The sequence below is a fragment of the Rhea americana genome, unplaced genomic scaffold (assembly GCF_003343005.1).
Source record: "Rhea americana isolate MKP2758 unplaced genomic scaffold, rheAme1 scaffold_12, whole genome shotgun sequence".
In the NCBI taxonomy this organism is placed as follows: domain Eukaryota; kingdom Metazoa; phylum Chordata; class Aves; order Rheiformes; family Rheidae; genus Rhea; species Rhea americana.
This window is the reverse complement of record NW_028185261.1, coordinates 4,696,106-4,716,288: the sequence shown is the minus strand read 5'-3', so window position 1 is coordinate 4,716,288 and position 20,183 is coordinate 4,696,106. Positions and strand designations below refer to the sequence as shown.

Below are 20,183 nucleotides of genomic sequence, written 5' to 3'. Positions count from 1 at the left end.
ACACAGGTGGTGAACATTTAGGAGAACGGTAAATTCATTTAGAAAATCATAGTAGGCTGCTCTCAACATGCCAGGTAAGTGAACACTAAATATTAAAAAATACTCTGTTTTATCAAACAGAAACTATATGCCCATGTCAAAGAACTTATTCAAAGAAATATTTTAAATATTTATGAATATGAGGTTGCTTTTGAAGTGTATTGTGGCTTGAACTTCTGAGAGTAGAACCACAGTGAGATGGAAGGATCTGAGCAATTCTGATTCACTATTCTTTGGTAGACAGTGGGACAGAGACATAAAGTTCAGAARAACAGAGCACATGATGGAGCAAAGATTTTATTCACCTTCAACATGAGGGATCTCCTCTTCTATGGAAACAATCTCTTCCTCCTCCTTCTCTTCGACTTCCTTTTGTACTACAGTAGGAATTTAAAGATATTAAATTTGGAGATAGAAAATGCCAATGTTTGTACTAAATCTGAAACTCTTTTAAGAAGACACTGTGTGTGTCCAGTTCACCAAAAGAACACTCAAATACATACATCCATATGTAAAAAAAAAAAATCCCAAAAATCTATATCATATACAAATTTCACAATTGGTTTTGATAAACTATAGATTCAAATTATTTTTAAAATTGTAGATATTCATTAGCCTCTCATTATTAATCAATCTACCTTCAGTTGGGTAAACAGCTTCAAAGAATCTTTCTTCAACTGTTTTCTCATGCTCTGCTGGCTCTTCAAAGAAAAGCATTTAAATAACATTAAGATAGAACATTTGAAACGTTCGCATCTATTAATTTAAAGAAAACTGAGGCTACATAACACAATGAACAAAAAGAAGCAATGCATACTGAAACATAAATGTATGATGTGTCTAAATATGTAATTTGCCACATATAAAGATAGATTTAAAGAAAGTGTACTAAAATTGAAAGATTGTTTTGGTTTGAATTTATAGATTTCTGGATTTGTACATACCTGTGACATATGAGTACTCTTCTTCTCGGACAGAAACCGACATCTTTTCTTCTGAAACAGTCCATGTTTCTACTGTCGGTACTTTAAAGATAGGATTTTGTTTTAGTATTTTATTTTCTAGATCCACATTGGTGATAGACAATATATGAGGTTTTATCAAATCAGTATTTGTATTGTACATTTAAGTCTTAGACATATTTAGACAGTCAGTATTCATGTTCTAAAATACTGAACACAAAACAAGCATACAAGTATAATATTTAGCATCTGTTAGAGACTAAAGATACAGACAGTGTTAATCTCAAAATTTACAATAAATGCACACACAGGTTTTTTGAAATAGTATATCAGAAGACTTTCAAAAACATTTATTCAAAGAAATTTTGGGGTACTGGGCCATTATTATATAAGCATATGCTATCAGGCAGAATAAATGAAGAAAAAGCTAAATCTTACTGCAATACCCTGTGGGCTATTAGAACAAGAATCAAAGAGCTAGCCACAAATATGTTAAAAAGACTCTGTGATAGCCTGTAGCAAAACAGAACACAAATATAAAAGCATGGTACAGGAACCATTTAAACAGTGAGAGCAGTCAGTGCATGACTAGAAGTGACCCAGGTATATGCACACAGGCCCACACATTCACAAGAGGCAGAAGAATACATGAAGTGCTGAAAAAAATGCAGTCTGCAATTGAAAGATGCCAATCTGTACCTTCTTTTTTCATAACTTTTTCCTCAACGATCATTTGTGGAGGTTTAGTTGGTGGAACTTTCTTGGTAACTGTTGGTATTAAAATTTGGTTAATCAATCCTGTATTTAGTGAAGAGATCAAAATAAATCTATAGCTATTTAACAATAATGTTGAAAATACAACAAAGCAAACATAGTTTATCTCAGCAGCTATTCCAGGCTCCATAGAMTAATGCAAAACTACAGAAAGAGATGTGATTGCTTCTTGTGATTGCTAACTTTTGAAGGGGTTGCATAAGCACATTTAGTATGCAGAAGGCCATGTCCCGACTTATTTTGAGTTCCAGACGACAGATTCCTGCTGCAGAATGGTAAATGCTCTACCAGAGGAGCTTGCTACCAAGACAGTAGGGATACGTCTTTATTTCATAAGTAAACGATTAATTAAGACATCCTTGTAGGCAAGTCAAGGTGGAAACGTGAGGAAGATGTGAGGTAAGAGTAAAAGAGTGCCTTTCATCCAAAGCAGTTTTACATTCATTTCCTGTCTTAAAGGATTTGTTGTCAGCAACTAAGCTCACTGTTTTCCCCGAAATGGCTTTTTATCTTCCTTTTACACTATTTAACAGAGGCTTTCAAGGCTGAAAAATTGATCAGACCTCTGTTAAATGAAGACAAAGCTTCTGTAGATCAGTTAAATAAGAACAACCACTACTTTCACGTAAAGATAACATATAAGGTAATTAAATAGTAGTTACCCTCAGCTCGTTTGACTTTTTCTTCTGCAACCTTCTGAGTGGTTATTTCCACTTTTTCTTCAACAGGTTTCTTGACGACTGTAAATGATTCAGATACATTTATCACTTATGTGATCTTCCAAATTATTTTCTAGAAACAAACCAACTACAGTTGGCCCTTTCCAGGTTTCACAGGTGATCAGGSCCACCCTCCATGGAGAGATATGCAGGGATCTATATGGACAACACTTCCCAAAAGTACAGCTTCCACTGGCTCAAAAGTACTGCCCAAGCCTAAGACTAGTCTATGGCGAGAAGGGAAGATAAAGCTTGATCAAGATAACTTGATTTTCCTAGCAATTCTTGATTTGTCTCAACCACCCTTTTCACTATTCTTTCTCTGCTGGAGAACCTCAGGTGGGAGAAGAGGAAAGGTTGCCATGACCCTTATGCATGTCTTCATCCTATACGAAGAGAAGTCTTTCCTGTTCAAGGAAATGTGAGGAACCACCACAGTCCAGATCAAAGGTGATGCATATGAGATCTTAATCTGCACATTCATGTTAGTTTTGCAGAAAAGTCATACCTTGACGAACTGTCACTTCTTTCTTTTCTTTCTTTTCAGCTGTAATTGCTGGCAGTTTTCTCTCAGGCACAGGCTTCTTAGGAACTTCAACCACTTTAATAAAAATAGCATCACTTAATGATGAGAAATGCATTACCTGGAGGCTCAACACTCACAGAAGTTAAGCGTCATTATAATATTATTCTCTTATTAAATTTAAATGTGCACACAGAGTTTTGAAGATCCAATAGCTGCAATAAAATTTTCTGCTCATTCTGTGACTGATTCTCCCTTCAGAACAAAATTCTGTTCCTGGAGACATACTCAATAGTACTACCTAAGCCAATAAAAGGCATGCAAAGAATTGCAAAATACAGATGTTAAATCCAGAAAATCATATCTGAAACATTTCACTTATACTGAGTTTATCTAGGATATTTGAAAATGCTAGGAAAAATATCTAAAATAAGTAAAGATGACACATAGTCTTACAAAATATTAATTCATAATACATTTTAAAGATATTCCAAACTGCAAAGTTCATTGGCAGCCAGATTATAATGTATCTGCCCTTCATCTGCATCTCCGTCTTGCCATACTAGGGTCCTTGTTTTATCAAGCACCAGTGAAAAGTTAGCAGCATATTAAAGTTCAAGTCATTTTAATAAAAACAACTCCAAAAGTGCTGCCTGACTTAAAATTATTGAGTCTAACTAATAAATATGAAGAAAGATAGGAACTGAAAGGATAAAATCATTAAATTTTTATATACCTTCTTCATGAATGACTCGTTTTTCTTCATAGGTTACTTCTCTTTTTTCATAAGCCTCTTCCCATTCTCCTTCTCCTTCATCATAACCTTCTTCCTTGAAATAATAGTCATGGTCTTCTCCATAATCTTCTTCCCATTCTTCATAAGGTTGTTTGGGTTCTTCATATATGTCCTCTTTTTCTTCATGAATCTCTTCTCTTCTTGCCATGGAAGTTACTGTGATCTCTTTGGGCTTCTTTGGCACCTCGGGAACTTAAATAAAACAACAACAAAAAAAGATTGTTCATAACATAGCCTGGAATCTGCAAGATGTGTTGGGTGCCCACAGTTAATGAAGTGATTTCACTCTCACAAAACTTTTCAAGATCTGACTATTCATCAGAGATCCTAATCAGTTCACGYTTGGATTTTAAATATGCATGTTTTTAACATAAAGACAGAAATCAAACAAATGTCTTTTCCACAAGGTAATTTTACAATTTTTTAAGGAGTGTAAAAYAAACAAACAAACAAACATATTTACCTTTAGGTGGTGGAACCTCTTCAGGACCCTTTTTAGCCACCTTTTTGGAGACTTTCTTTACTGGAACCTTCTTCTCCGCTTAAAAAGAAATTATATTTTTTAATTTAAAATTGAAAAGAGAACAATCATACCCAAATCATACAYTGTCCAAACATTTCCTGTTTGAAACTTTTTCTTACCTATTTTTTTCTCCTCTGGTGGTAGAACAAGAGGCAGAAGAATAGGAATAGGGGCAGCTTATGAGAAAAACAAAATATTTAGAATCAGATAAGTCAGCACAGAGKKTTTTTTTGTAAATGAAGAAAAAGCYTAGTGYATTTTGAAGGCAGACASAAGAGCTGATTTTACTACAGCTGTAGAATAAAAGCAAACATGGTGCTTATACTAAAAGTCTGCCACAGCTAGAGCAATATACTTTGAGCTGGAATTCCCAGTCTACCTTTACTTCATCCTTGACCCTACCCAGCTTTGTTTTCTTTGTTTACTGCCATCACTGTCCTATCTTTGTCGATAGCAATTCATCCTAATATCAGCAGCTCTCCCCTTCTGCTGCTACCCCTAGCATTTTCCAAATCTTCATGGAAATGGAACCAAGGAAACTGAACTTTGAAGGTTCATACTACTAACTATAGAACCTAAGAGAAAGATGTGTAATATTTATAGTCTGTATTCCAGAGCTTGGTGAAAAGATACTGTTGGCAATGTACGTGCAAGGCACACCGTGGCTGTGTAATAATCTTTGTCATTTCTTTTCCCTTCTCTTATACAAAGGGTAGAAACTCAGAAAGCTTGTTTAAAAGATATTTGTGGTGAAAAGAAAAAAGGGTGAAAATGAAGAATGATSAGAAGAGGAAAATGGAAATAAAAGGCAGATGGATGAACAGCAGACTGATGAGAAAACAAGATGAAAAGGACACAGTCTTTCTAAAAGAATAGCTTCATTCCTGCTTGTGTCTAGTTTTCACCTCCTATACTGCAAAACAAGTCTGTCCAATCAACCCTTGCCCATGTTATGCTTTTACAGAGATACTAACTAGATCTTGTCACTGAGCAATYTGAGATTTTTCTCTGAGGTTCCTACTGCCCTTCTGCCTCAGTGCTAGTATAAAACACCACTTTGGAATGAGTATGGTTCATTTCCCTACCTTCAGCTGGTTTTTCARGTGGAACTGCAACCTTATCATCAGGAACTTCTGCAAATACAAAATGTTTAACTGACAATAAAAAACACGGTTTTGAATTTGCCATCTCCAAAACTACTTCCTGGTGCTTTAATTGTTTCTAACAGTCAGTTATTGCACCCAATACTACCCAAACTATACAGAACTACTTGCATTAACTTTTCAGTCTGTCCTGATCCTACACTGTTTCATTTTATTTCAAAATAATTCTTGCAACATTTTGGAGTGCACTCTTGACAAAGAGCATTCAGAAAGGAACATCATGATATGTCATAAGGAGATCACTGTTGTCCCTTTTGCGTTCTTCATTTTTTTTTTCATTAGTACAGAGGATGTTGAATCTATTCATTGATGTCTCTTCATCTTTCTAATCCTCAGACATTGAAATAAAAATAAGCTTTTGTGTTTTAGAGAATATGGCATCCATAGAGTGCAAAAAGGATTCAGACACAATAATAATTACAGATTTTGGAGGTATCATGATATGCTTTGCCACTACTTACGAGAATAAATAGTTCCTCACCATTATAGGTGAGGAAATTTTTTTTCCAGGACATAGGTCTGGCTTACTATAACCAGAAAAAAAAAAGGCTTTGAAAAATAAAAACTAGAGATAAAAATAAAAAGTAGAGCAAAACAATAAATCAATGCCAGATTATTGTGCTTTTTTTTGTGTACTTTTTCCATTTTCTTTACCTGGTGGCTTCAGCTCCAGTTTGATTTCTGCAAAAGAATATTAGATTTCTTTTAGAATCATTTAGTTCTCCAATATCACCTTTTAAGCTCATGAATTTGCAGGTAGCTATGATCAGAAATTTGTTTAACAAGTCTACCAACCTTTGGTTACCAAATAGAGTTCTGCAGTGCTTCTTGCCTCTCCCCTTGGTTCAAGACGAGCAATTACAGAATATACACCTGCAGCAGATAAGAATTTTGATATTTGAATGTTTTTACCATTAAAAAGAAAAACACTAAATCAGATAAAAGGGTGGCATCACCACAAAGATTCCATTAACTTTACCTTCATCTTCTGCAGTGACATTGTGGATAGTCATATAGTGACAACGACCTTCACTTCTGAAGCTGTATTTAGGACTCTCTCTCAGTTCTGTGGGGCCTTTATACCATGTCACAACGGCATCRTCAAAAGACACCTCACACTCAAAGGTTGCAGACTGGTGCTCACTCACTACAATGTTCTGTATACTTTTTGTGAACTGAATTGGTTCAGCTGTTTTTGAAAAACAAAAATATACCAATTACTATACATCACCAGGCCATTTAGCTTATGTAATTCTTTCTCATTGTTTTCATAATAACAGGTACATTATAATAACAACAGATAATAACAACAGACCTTGACAAAGTAAAGTAAGAAAAAAGGGATTCAAGGGATTCAGTCTTTTGTGAAGCTTTCTACTTAAGAATGAAGATTAGAAAGCATAAGACTACAACTACGATAAGATTGCTGTGTAGTAGATTTAAACAAGAGAAGCCATTATGGCAAATAAGAAAATATAAGGAATAATTAAGATAAAGAGGACATCTGAGTCAAAAATAAGAGCTTCGGGAAAGAAAGAAAATAAAACCAAGTATGGTCACAGTGTTTGAAGGCAAGGAGTCATTAGTAATATTAAAAAAATAAGTTACACAAGTATGACACATATTGTTCAAAGAGAAAGAACAGTAAAATTTCTTGTTTAGTCTGCTTTGAGGTTTGAGGATATCTTTTTAAGYAATCTCTTTTATTTTCATTTGTTCTATTAACAGAGTATCCAGAAACTGTTTGTCACTACTATAACAAAGAGAATCTGTATCTGTTTACACACCTTCAATKGCCAGATCTGCAGTTGTTTCTAGATTGTCAAGCTTGCAGGTATACTGTCCCTGGTCTTCTGTTCTAACATCCTTGATGATGAGTTTATGTACTTTGTCGGAGACTTGTGTTGAATATCTCCCTCCTATCTTAATAGGCCTCCCGTTTCTATACCACTGAGACTTGGCATTTGGAATAGAGAACTGACAAGATAGGGTGCATGTTTTTCCTTCCTTGAAAGTAGCATCATGAAGATGACGTTCAACTGCAGGTTCTGTTAGCATGTTAAAACATACATTTTAGAGACATCAGACAGTGGAATATTTGAAGTGCAAATTAATTCAAATACACACTTCAACAGAATACTTACCAATCACAGTTAGCCTAGCACTGGCAATGTGTGGACCACATACTATTCTGAAATTTCCCTGATCTTCAAGCTGGCAGTTCCTGATTCTCAATATGTGGCGATCACCTTCAATTCTAATTYCATATTTGTCCGTAGAGTCCAGTTTCTGGGTTCCCTTGTACCATGAAAGTTTAATTTCTGGATAGTTAATTTTAATCTCACATTCAAAGACAGCATCTTCATCTGTTAAAACAGTCTGATTTTCAATGTCTTTGATCAGAGTAATAGGCTGAAAAATATTAGATTAAATGGGTCAGGCCTCATTTCAAGTTCCCTATTATGTGTTTGAATATTTTGCAAATCAGGCAAAAACAGTGCATTACCTCTGTCTGCGAGAGTCKTTGCTGAATAAATGATATAAGTTCATCAAACTCCTGTTCTTCTCTTCGAGCCTTTTCTGTGAGCTCAATTTCCTAAAAAAGGGTAGAACATGTTTAAAGATGAAAGGATACTAAATGTCAAGCCGTCGTGTTTGTGCAGCATAGACTCTGACARTGATGTGTCCTCACATAAAATTTTCTGTAAATATACTGTAACTAGCATATCTTCCCATCTTAAAAGTTGTAATCAAGAGAGAATATAATTGGCCAGAAAGGCTATTTCTTCTTCTTGAGCATGCAAGACATTAAGAAGTGTCAGCAGAAGATCTAAACAGGAGCCAGAAACTCCCGCATACATCACACTGGACACCAAGTCTGTTCATAGGAACCATGCTACCTATATATAACAAAGCCARTGCTGCAGTCACATCTTACCAGTCTATGGCTTTCTTCCTCTTGGGTTTGCTTTAGTAACTCAAAGGCTTGCAGGAGGCCACGGAAATCTGTAATTCCGTACATGCGAGCATATTTCTCATACTCTTTGGGATCAACATTTTTGAGAAGTTCCATGATATCAATAGGTTTCTCTTCCTCTTCTTCCTTCCTTTTGGTTGGAGTTCTATTCAAATCAGCGACATAAGTTAAATATACAGAACTTCATTGCTAGAAAGTTGTTCTTTGAAAAAATGCATCAGCTTAAAATTGCCCTGGACCGCATGATCCTACAGTGTAGTTTAGTCAGACGTTTGTATTACTTCTACACTGTTAGGCACAATAATCTCCCCGCTTAGTCTAACTGAGCTTGGTCTGCTCAGGGACATCTCATTTGACTGACTGTTGCTAGGACCAAAATCTGAATGTAATGATTTTCCAAATATGTCACAAATATTAATAAATTATATTCTGATCTGAGATATATTAAAATATAAACTTTTGCATATACCTTTTTAGTTTTGCCCTAAGATCTCCTTCAACAACTTCTTGCTTTCTTTCTTCAACTTGTAGGTTGACACTCCTCTCAATTTCACCGTGTTTATTAAAAGCTACACATTTGTACATGCCAGAGTCAGTCTTTGTTGCGTCTTTTATTTCTAGTTTGGCTTCATCTCCTCTCTGCTGGATGATAATGCGACCTCCCTGGTTGAGTTGCCTCCATTTTCCCTTTATCCATTTAACATTTGGAATTGGATCTCCTCCAACTTTTGCAATAAATGTTGCAACAGTCTCTGCAGAAAGACACAAAATCAGAAAGTTAATCTTTCCAAGTGTCTGCGACAGCAGGACATATTACCAAACAACAGATACAGGCAAATAAAAGACAATAAAGTTTTCTGAGAGAGTGCTTACTTTCCATGACTTTGATACTCTGAGGCTCTGATACAAAATACAGTTTTCCTTCCACTTCTGCTTTCTTAGCTGCTGGTGCAGCTGCTGGTTTTTCTAAAAACAAAAAACAACGGAATTAAATAGTTAAATTTGGCTTTTAAATAAAAAATTAACATGGCTTACTGTAATCATTCATTCCTATGTACGGCAACGCTCCCAATTTAGCTATCTGAAAAGGGGTGAATTACTGAGCAGAAGAAAATAGTCTGCAAGAAGTAAAAAATTAAAAAAAATGAAAAATACTCAAATGAAACCGGGCACTGTGGGCCATATCATGCTCTTCACTAACTTCAGTAATGTCATTTTTAATCTTCATGGATGCAAACAATATCAAAATCAGGCTACTTCAGTTCACAGAAAGATATGCAAATAAGAAGTCTAATTTTCCAAAGTGAGTTAATTTTTAGAGAGGTCTTCTTTCTGRTATTTTTTTCTGGAAATCTCACTCTCAAAGTTACTTACACTCAGTGACCTGTTAAATTCTTTTTTTGTCTTGTAATGAGTAMTTCTTTGTAGCCATGTTGCTACCTGTATAGTGAAAAAGGTACTATTTCTATATATTACTGGCCRTATAGAACTTGAATGCAATATTAAGGCCAGAGGCCACGTGGAAGACCTTGTGCTTAGACAGTGTTCACTTCCAGCTAAGAGGCCAAAAGGTCTTGGAGCTGTAACAGTCTAGAAGCAATTAGCCTCCAAGGCTACCTTCTCAATAAAATTTCTTTTGTATTGTTTAATAGACATCACTGGTTCCATCTTTCCCATAAAACATGCAAGTACAAGTGATTTCACACACACTTAGCTTGCATTTGTCTTAAATTCTGTATTTGGATTTGGAAACTAACAACTTAACCTATTTGGTAAGAATATACTATTGGTTTGACGCTGATCTCCTATTGTTTATGTTGCTCTTTATATCTAAATTGCTGTTAAATAAAATATATTGCCTTCCAAGATGCTACAGTTTTGCAAAGAAGTAAAAGATACTAATTGTTTGTTATCAGATTATTAATATCCTAGATCAACAGGAAACAAAGCAGATGGAGTTTTGTTTTTAATTTTCATCATATGCCTCRATTTTCTCTGTTACTGTACCTTTCACTGTCACGTTAGATTTGCAAGTGTCAGTGCCAGCCACATTTGAAGCTTTGCACACATACTCTCCCGAATCAGATTTGGTAACTGCAGCAACTTCCAAAAGAGCTACTCCATTTGCAAAGCTGAAGTTGCATCTGTCAGAAGCTCTTATTTCTCTTCCCGCCTTCAGCCACTGGATCCGCATTGGCTGCGACCCTTGGACATGGCAGCTGAGCTGTAGGATATCACCTTCCTCTACTGCTGCTGGTTGAAGAGGCTGGTCAAATAYTGGAGGCTTTTTAGGTTCTGGAATGTGAAAATGTTTGAGTGAATAATCAAAGACGAAAAATAYGATTAAGAGTGCAAGAGGAAAAGAGATACACAAGAAAAGAACAAGGTTAAATAAAAGTTTGAGAATATCAATCATAAAAGGGAATTAATATCAAGAGAGTATTTTTACAAACACGCAAGAAACGGTTCATGAAATGCAGTTTTTCTCCACCCAGGAAGGACATGCATGCAAAAAATACTAGAAGAACTATTGGGCTGCAAAAAGGCCTAAGTATTTTTACAGAAGCAAATATGGAATATCCTGCAAGAGTGTTACAGCCAAGTGCCATGCTGTCACAACACACTGTCTAGGCTGYCCAAGCTTAGATGTAATCGCACACAAAAACTGTTTTTCCTCCAATAGAGAATGAATACAAATTCAATGAAAATTAAAGATTTCAGTGTTTACTTAGATCAGTTATAGCAAGTTGTAAAAAAGAAAATAAAAARTAGAAAAAATATTGTTTAATTTTAATCACAAATTTGAAAAAATTCCTTGATTTTATGGTTTAACTCAGTTTCTTCTTGTCCACCTCAGTAACACAGGATCAGTGTGGCTGGCAGAAACGTAAAAGCACAAATTGTTGCTGTTAACTTAGCAAAACCATATAAGCACTGAGCAAATTATTTTACTAGCTRTACAAGTTCATAAGATGGAAGCTGTACATTTGCCGCTAAAACACGATAAAGAAAAATAAATCACAATAGGAAAAACATTACTTTAACTAACCTCTGATAACAACAGAAGAAGTACACAGTACACTTCCTGCTTCATTGGACACTTTACAGGTATATAAGCCAGCATCTGATTGCCCTGTGCTTTTTATATGCAAGAGTAAGGTGTTGTTTTTGAATGATATTTCACAATGAGGGCTTGAATGGACTTCCTGATTATTTTTATACCAAACAACAGTCAGAGGCTGAGAGCCGGAAACACGGCCCTCAAGTTTAAGTTCATTCCCTTCAGTTTCTTCTACTGCTTCAGACAGTTTCTTAGTAAAAGTAGGTGGAATTTTTCGTTCTGTAAGAAAGTAATATGTTACTCAAACTCTATGAATCTAATTTGAAAATAAATATTTTAAAGAAAATGTTTCAAGGAACAATTTTAACATAATGACTTAATATTTAGGGAATCAATATTTGCTCTCATTTAAACAACTTTTTTTTTTAAGTGAAAGTATACCAAGATCAATGGCAAGTGTCTTGCTCCTAACATCACTGTGATAGTTTATTTTCCCATTTGAAAAAAAAAAAAAAAAAAAAAAGCTATTATATTGCTTGAATCAAATGTCATTAAAAACACTAGGGTTTTTGAAGATTAAGATGAAGAATGAAATCAGATGTTTATATCAGCTACTCAACATGCCAAAGCCCATAAAAAAAATCAGATTCAAGAAAATATTCTCTTTCTTTCCTTCTCCCGTTATTTTTAATGATGTCCTTTCCTATTTCCATTCAGAAACTCATGGATATYTCCAGACTGTTATTTTTCAGCTATTTCTCAAAATTATGTTTTAAAGTTGTTCTCTGATTTATCTTGCAGCAATAAGACTTCCTTTACAATTAAAGGAAGAAAAACATACACACAATGTATTTTCCATTCAGTACCTTTAACATTCAGCTGAGCTGTGCAAGAGTCCTTTCCAACCTCATTGCTTGCATAGCATGTATACTTTCCAGAGTCTCCCCTGCCAACGCTTAGAATGGTCAGATTGGCTGTATTTTCTACATAACTGATCTGGTAGTTTCCTCCTGTTCTAATCTCTTGGTTGTCTTTTGCCCAAGTGACTCTAATAGGTTGTGTTCCAGCAATGTGACATTCAAAGACTGCACTTTCTCCAATAATACCATCCACAGGTACAATTGGGATGTCAAAGAATGGAGGAGTCTTCCCTTCTAAAGAGTGAAAGAAATAAAAAAGCATCTCTTTAAAATCTCAGTTTGCTTTAAACTTCTATGAAATAAATATTATTTGTACAATATTAAACCCAGATATAAATTAAAAATGAGTTTTAAGATATTTCTATTAAATACTTCACAGCCCACCAACCTGTAAGGACAAGCCTGCCACTAGAAGAAGCAGTTCCAATAGCATTGGTAGCTGTGCAGGTATATTGACCGATAAGGCTTTTGTTTGTCTTCAAAATCTGGAGAGTTGCTACATTATCTACGAAGGATGTGTGAACATTGTAGTCCTCTTTTATATGTACACCATCTTTATACCAAGATACTTCAATAGGTTCTGAACCAGTTATGCCACAATCAAAGGTAACTGGTAAGCCAACAGTTTCATGAACATCTCTTAATTTTCGTGTAAAAGAAGGAGGAAGTTTACGCTCTGTAAGAAAAGAGGTATTCTAGAGTGAGGGCTTTCAGAAGCTGTATTCACTGTGGATTTTTGTTCTTAAGATCTGATTACAAATGTTATGCAGCAAATCATTTAATTTAGTAGCATTTAATTTGGTAGTGAAAGAAACACTGCAGCTAAGAAAATATGTAATCATTCTGCCTTCAGTTACATCCAGCGGGCCTATTTAACCCTCAGACTTAGGTTCTCAGGACTGTTGATCTGTGGAAACAACCAAAGCAATATCTTAAACTGTGTATGAAGAGGCAGAACCTTGTATCCCTACAGAAGAACTGAGGTACAGTAAGAGATATATTTAAACTAGTGACCCTGACAGGTTTTTGATAATAGAAGTTTGTGCCATAGGGTTGGTACTGCAGGGTCTCTTATAGGTCAGGAAGGGGTATAGCATTTAACAATGGAAAGATAATCTTTGTTTTTCCAAAAGAGCAATACATACTTGAGAAAAATATGTCATTTTTCTATTTTTGAAATGAAATATTCACCTTGAACTGTGAGTAAAGATGATGAAGTAGCCTCCCCAATAGCGTTTTCTACTTTGCAGATATACTCCCCACTGTCACTACTGTCCACCTGGCTGAAAACCAGAGTGGCAACTTGGTTCTTAAAGTGCATTTTRACAGTAGCGGTTCCTCTTAGCTTTGTATCGCCTTTGTACCATGATACAATCATTTCTGGTGTTCCAGCAACCTGGCACTGTAAGGATGCAGAATCCCCAACTGTCACCTGAACCGGCTCCAAGGGTGTAATGAAGTAAGGTGGTTCTGAAGAGCAAACACACACCATTAGTACAAGAAGGTATCACACAATGACCATAAGCAGTTCCCCTAACTCCTGATGAAGAGATAGTAGCTTGATGACGCACCTAGAATTGTGATTGCACCATGGCAATTATCTTGTCCAGAGTCATTTTCAATGTGGCAAGAATACTGCCCCTGATCTTCTAGTTTGCTATTAGGGATTTCCAGTATGGCAGAGGTTTCTGTAGTGGTGATGCTACACTTTTCAGAGTGCATTATTTTTACTCCATTTTTCTTCCACGTCACTGAAATTGGTGGAGTGCCCGTATATGTGCATTCCAAGATTAAAGATTTTCCTTTCTCTACACTTAAATCATTCACCTTCTTCACAAATTTGGCTGGTTCTATGATGAAAAATGGGAAGAATAAAAATTAAATAGAGTCAAGAGATTATTTTTAAAAGAAGCATAAGAAACTGTAATCTGGACGAACCTTTAACAAAAAGATGTGTTGTGCAAGAAATCTTCCCTGCCTCATTAGAGACCAGGCAGGTGTAGTCTCCACTCTGAAGTGCATGTACATCAAACAGCTCCAGTTCTGCAATTGAATCTTGCAAGGTGATATTGCATCTGTGTCCTGGTACTAGCTCAACGCTGCCTCTAAACCATTTAACTTCTAATGGAGAGGAGCCTTTTATGATGCTTGTGAAGGTTATGTTTTCCCCAGATAAAACATTCAGTGGTTCAGGTTTCCTCACAAAAGATGGTGGTTCTAAGCGTACATATAAAACAGACAGAGAATAAGTACTTTTGGAATTCTGATGAAGAGCATAATAATCAGAACTATGTAACAAAGCCAAGAATGTAGTCTTTTTGAAAACGAACTAGTTTATGTCTTCTGACTCTGGCTTTGTAGTAATACTAACCTCTAACAGTCAAAAATGCACTGCATTCATCAGACCCAGCTACATTAGTAGCTGTGCACAAGTAAGTTCCCATATCAGACTCCTGAAGTGCATTCACTTTCAAAGAACAGGTGTTGTCTGTAAGGGTAGCCTGATACTTGTCTCCACTGGTAATCTCCTCTCCATCGTGAAACCAGGAAACAGTAATAGGTGGTGACCCATAAACTTTGCACTCCAGTACAGCAGAAGAACCCAGCTGACCATGTGTTTCTTTCAGTTTTCTTGTGAAAGAAGGAGGTATAATACGATCTGCATGTGTTCAAAAAAACAAACATTTTTACTGTACAGGAGCTTAAAGGATAGAAAGTTCCCCCATGCATAATAAACTTTCAATTAACTTTCTTTTGTAATATCTGCCTTTAGAATCTCTTCCTGCATGCCTAAGTCGTTGAAAAATAGATAGTTGATGCTTAAGGATATGCTAGAGCATATCACACTTTTTGAGAGACATCTTTTTCTTTTTGCAACACTCTTTCATAAGCAGCAATACTGCATCAGCTGACAGAAAAAGAGATGTAGATTTATGCTGAAGAAACCAAGCCCTTGCAACAGCTCCTAACCTCTGAGGTTGGGCTGTCATTTATTCTTTCCCACAGTGGCCCACCAAGCACTCTAAGATTATACAAGCAATGACTCCCAGACTGCCAGCCATGAGAAACAGTGCGCTCCCTGAAGGCATTTTAAAAGAACTGGATCAGATGTGATTAAAAAAGTGTAGTCCACTAACCTGAAACGTGCACTGAAGCTGTACAGCTGCTTTTACCAACACTGTTTTTCACCTCAAAAGTGTATTCTCCACTGTCTTCTAGTCCTGCATTGAGGATCTTAAGCCCAGATACTTTGTTGAAGAAACTGATTTTATATTTATGATCAGTGGACAGTTCATTCCCATCCTTAAACCACCTGGCAGTAAGCTCTGGTGTGCCATCTACTGTGCATTCCAGAGTACAAGAGTCTCCAGCTGTAACTTTCACTGGACCTGGCTTCTCTACAATGACTGCAGGTTCTGCAAGGAGAGGCAAGTTACAGCATTTTTAAGAACAACAATGCAAAAGGTATTAGTAGCATAAAAACTGATATTTTCAAAGCATCTTAAGACATGTGATGCGTTTTTTTCCATGTTACCAACCTAGTACTGTCAGAGTGGCAAAGCATTCCTGAACTCCAGCATCATTTTTTATCTGACAGATGTACTTCCCAGCATTGGCTGGTTCTGCATTTCCAATCTGCATGGTTGCAATGTTTTCTGAGTAGGAGATCCAGAGGTTTTCACTTTCCCTAATAATTTCGCCTTTGTCTTTCAACCACAGAACAGAAATGGGCTGCGATCCTTCTACTGTAGCCTGTAGTTCAATTGACTCCCCAACTACAACAGTGAGATCACTCAGCTTCTTCACAAACGTTGGTGGTGCTATTTAAGAGAAGATATTTAATAGTAAAAAAAAAAGTGCCCGGAGCGGAAAAGTAGGAGGAGAATGACAGGAACAATGAAATGTCAAGAAGGTGTCAATTCTTATACAAACCTCTTAGTGTTACAGAGCCAATACAGGAGTCACTTCCCACATCGTTTACAGCTTTACAGTGATAGTCACCAACATCTGCAGCATCCACACTGAGAATGTGAATACTAGCAAGGTAGTTCTCAGACATGACCTTATACTTCTTGCTGCTCCGAATTTCTCGTTTGTCTTTGTACCATGAAATCTGGAATGGAGGAGTGCCCTGAAGTTCACATTCCAGGTGAATATCAGACCCTTTCAAGGTCTGGACTGGACGGGGTTTCTTGGTGAAAACAGGAGGTGCTAAAAAAAGAGGAGTTAAAATTTGTGTTATTTGAGCTGAAGACACTGAAGTGGAAAGGTTATTCAAGTAGCCATACTGAGGTTGAAGAGCAAGAGTGAACCATAAATAAAAGCTATCTCCCACACTATTACAAATAGGCAAGAGACATGCCATGTTTTCAGATGGTTTTGGCCTGTCTGATGAAATAAAATGCGACATAACCACTTTTCCATAGAGGAGGATTCATAAAAGGAAAGGAAGAGCTTGGATCCTGACCTTTTACTTTCAGTGAGGTACTGGTGCTTGCACTACCCGCTGGATTCTGTGCTTCACAAGTGTAGTCACCGCTGTCTTCAACACTGAGATTATGCATTTCAATGACTGCCACTGAATCCTCAAAGGACATTCTGTATTTTTCACTGGGATGGATCTCAGTTTCACCTTTGTACCAGATGACCTTGATTTCTGGAGATCCACCTACTTTGCATTCATACCTAGTGGAATCATGCTGTTTCACAAGTCTTGAGGAGTCTAGTTTCTTAATAAATCGTGGTGGTTCTGGAAAGCCAAAAGGGGAAGAAGATGCTTTAAACTGCACTGATTCTTTGAATAAGCATGGTATGTGTAACAGAAAATGTCAGCTTTGGTGAGTTACGCAAACATTCTACTTCTGCAGCTACTATTAATTTTTGGATGATTCAAGCCTGTCCAAACTGTACATCAGGGAGCAAACAAGTTCTCTACCTGCAATTCAGTTTTAGTTTATTTTTTATTCTGGTTCTCTGTCTAGGTATTCAGTTTATATCAGCTGGCTTATGAGGTTTTCTTTAAGTAGTGTCCTCTTGCATTACGTAGGTAATAAAATGTGCCTGTTAGAAATGCAAGAATCTAAAATGTTTAGCCAAGAACTATGATCAAGAAAAATACTCATGCTGAGCTTTACAGCAAGTGCTTTGTATCTTAATATTCCATTAACAACAGATATAGTCAATAAATGTGTATTAGTTAGAATCCTGTACACATTTAAGAAATACAAGTGCAAGGAGCTAAGCAAACAAAAGAGGTTCAAAACAGTCACGTTGGGAAAAAATTATGAGATAGCTGGTATTACTGAAATTGGTGTTACACGTCCTGTGACTGCAAATTAAAATAGATGGTTACATTTTGTTCTGTAAGGAGAGGAAGGGTGCTTTTTACATCAAAAGCACTATAATAATGTTTCAGAATCACAAGACTTGAGATCAAAGACTCATGGATCAAAGATCTAACTAGTAAAACAAAGAGGTGGTAATGTGGGCCCGACCGACAAATCTCTTTACAAAACAGGATGAAGTGCCTGTTTACGCATCTATCTGTGAAGTGTGGAAAGTAAATCTATTTTACTCTGGGTCACTTCAACCTGTGGAGCATTTGCAGAGCATACTAAGTTAGTAACAACATTTTCTTAGGGTTTCTCAAGATAAAAGCTAATGGCTTGTTAACACAAGGACTCTTGCAACCTCAATAATTTACTATCAGATTTTATTTTGACAAAGAGTTGATTACCTGGCTGCATAGTGACAATTGCTGAGCAATCACACTCTAGTTCTGCTTCTTTCCAAAATAAGAATGTACATTTTAGTAAGGTAAGTGCTTAGAATGTTAAGCAAAGCAGTTTCTAAAATCTAAAAGCAATTGTTAAAATGGATTTAAAACATAAAATTTAAATGCAGGAAAGTTAACAAAAAATAAGAGATGTTCAAGAGTAATTTATCAAAAGACCTGGACTCTACAAACAATAGGCTATATCTGTTCTGTATGTAATAGAGGGGAGGCAGCGTCTGCTCAGACTGGACACATGGAAATCAATGAACACAGAGAACTTGCACTTCTAAGTTCTATAGAAACCAGCTGAGAAGCAATGAGTGTTAATTTTACAGCTCTGGGAAGTTGTACAAATTCTAAAGGATTTGAATGAATGCCAATGTAAGTTCAGTATCAAAAAGGAAAAAATAATCCTGAAAAAAATAATACAAAAATGTATTTAGGATTTTGTGAATAAAGAATTAAAGCCTAAAAAAACCCAATAATGCCAGCTAGAATCATTTTATGAACAGTAACTTGAGTCAAATAAACCTACTAGTAATGTTATCATTAAGAATAAACAGAATTGCAGTTCTGGTGAAAGCAAGCTTGAAATCTTTAAAAGGGATTAGATTTCTTATGACAATCCTTGAATATAGTTGCAGTAAGTCAAACCAGATAAAAACAGCATCCCTACTCGCCACTGAATTCACGGGTAATTCAGCCTGCCACACTCTCTGCCACACTCCTCCTAACCTCACCAAGAAAAATCCCTACAAATACATATTTACTCCAGACATATATAATGCATTTTGCCAGTACTTATTACAAAATTTTGCTAGGGGTGATGCAGATCTCATGTTATCTGTTGCAGAGAGTAAAAGTCAGTGTATTTACTCTTAAAATGCTTTTTTCTCCCCTAAATTCACACAGAGAAAAAGAATATGAGGGCCCTGAAACAACGGGGGCATTCAAGTTCATGACTCATTTAAGAGGTGTATTTTCTGTTTGTCCTTCTATAAAGTCAATAGGAATGAGATATTCGGAACAGCTATAAATAAATCTAAGGTTCTCGCCTACATTAAGGAAATTACGCTTATGTACAAATGTCATTTATACCAGTAATAAATTTAGATCTGTACAAATCATAAGATCCGCACACTAAGGGCAGAAGCAGTGTGTTGGCGGAACAGATATTTGTTACCAAGTCTGCACTTAGATCCTCCAATTTTTACCATCTAGAACAGCAATTTTCTGTATTTTCAGGCTCTGAAAGAGTAAAAATATTTGCAGGAGCTACAGACTCGGTAACAGTAAATTAAAACCTCATAAGTGAACTTGTCTCTGTCAGTTAAAATTCCTCCCCTGCACTTTTGGAGGAAGAGTTTAAAGAAGACAGAAATTTTGCTGTACAACAGGGTTGTTCTTAGAGGTGCAATGGGGTACAAAGACAGAGTTAACATTTAGATGAAAAGAGCCCTTTGATATCAAAGACAAACCACCCAGCTACAACAAAAGAAAAAGGGTATTTATAAATTAAATTAATATTTAAATGAAATAAGAGTTCTCTGTGTGTCGTCTTGTAAAGATAGTCCCAAACACAAACRTGTCTGTACTATCTGGGGTTGTGTTTTCTGGGTGTCAGTCTGGCAAAGAAGAAAAGCAATACCTTGTACAGCCAGCTGAGCTGCGCACGCGTCCTTTCCAACACTGTTGCTGGCAGTACACATGTAAAGTCCAGCATCCCCTTTACCCACTTTTAGGACCGTCAAGCTGGCTGTGTTTTCCACCAGTGTTATCTTGTAGTTGCCACCTGGTCGGACCTCTCTGTTGTCTCTGGTCCACGTAATCCTCATGGGAGCAGAGCCAGTCACATGGCACTTAAAGGTAGCGCTCTCCCCCAGTGCCACATCGACAGATACCGGCTTGATGTCAAAGAAGGGAGGTTGTAGATGTTCTGCAAAGAGGAGA

The 20,183-nt window shown here is 36.4% G+C and overlaps 1 protein-coding gene across 1 annotated transcript in view; it reads right to left on the bottom strand.

Moving 5' to 3' along the window:
* The window catches only part of LOC146600541 (titin-like), a 242,582-nt gene that overhangs the window by 148,085 nt on the left and 74,314 nt on the right, over positions 1-20,183 (bottom strand). Inside the window, exons 85-116 of the mRNA XM_085321165.1 lie at positions 19,882-20,169; positions 16,926-17,207; positions 16,391-16,669; positions 15,997-16,278; positions 15,595-15,873; positions 14,829-15,116; positions 14,396-14,674; positions 14,029-14,307; positions 13,649-13,927; positions 12,846-13,133; positions 12,404-12,691; positions 11,526-11,816; positions 10,484-10,771; positions 9,350-9,442; positions 8,946-9,228; positions 8,438-8,621; positions 8,006-8,095; positions 7,644-7,911; positions 7,287-7,547; positions 6,479-6,688; positions 6,295-6,372; positions 6,154-6,180; positions 5,422-5,469; positions 4,456-4,512; positions 4,277-4,354; positions 3,754-4,005; positions 3,003-3,095; positions 2,438-2,515; positions 1,701-1,769; positions 984-1,064; positions 678-740; positions 345-416 (exon numbers count right to left, since the gene is read on the bottom strand). Of these exons, the coding sequence (XP_085177291.1) occupies positions 345-416; positions 678-740; positions 984-1,064; positions 1,701-1,769; positions 2,438-2,515; positions 3,003-3,095; positions 3,754-4,005; positions 4,277-4,354; positions 4,456-4,512; positions 5,422-5,469; positions 6,154-6,180; positions 6,295-6,372; positions 6,479-6,688; positions 7,287-7,547; positions 7,644-7,911; positions 8,006-8,095; positions 8,438-8,621; positions 8,946-9,228; positions 9,350-9,442; positions 10,484-10,771; positions 11,526-11,816; positions 12,404-12,691; positions 12,846-13,133; positions 13,649-13,927; positions 14,029-14,307; positions 14,396-14,674; positions 14,829-15,116; positions 15,595-15,873; positions 15,997-16,278; positions 16,391-16,669; positions 16,926-17,207; positions 19,882-20,169 (6,075 nt within the window). The remainder of the gene's footprint in view (positions 1-344; positions 417-677; positions 741-983; positions 1,065-1,700; positions 1,770-2,437; positions 2,516-3,002; positions 3,096-3,753; positions 4,006-4,276; positions 4,355-4,455; positions 4,513-5,421; positions 5,470-6,153; positions 6,181-6,294; positions 6,373-6,478; positions 6,689-7,286; positions 7,548-7,643; positions 7,912-8,005; positions 8,096-8,437; positions 8,622-8,945; positions 9,229-9,349; positions 9,443-10,483; positions 10,772-11,525; positions 11,817-12,403; positions 12,692-12,845; positions 13,134-13,648; positions 13,928-14,028; positions 14,308-14,395; positions 14,675-14,828; positions 15,117-15,594; positions 15,874-15,996; positions 16,279-16,390; positions 16,670-16,925; positions 17,208-19,881; positions 20,170-20,183) is intronic.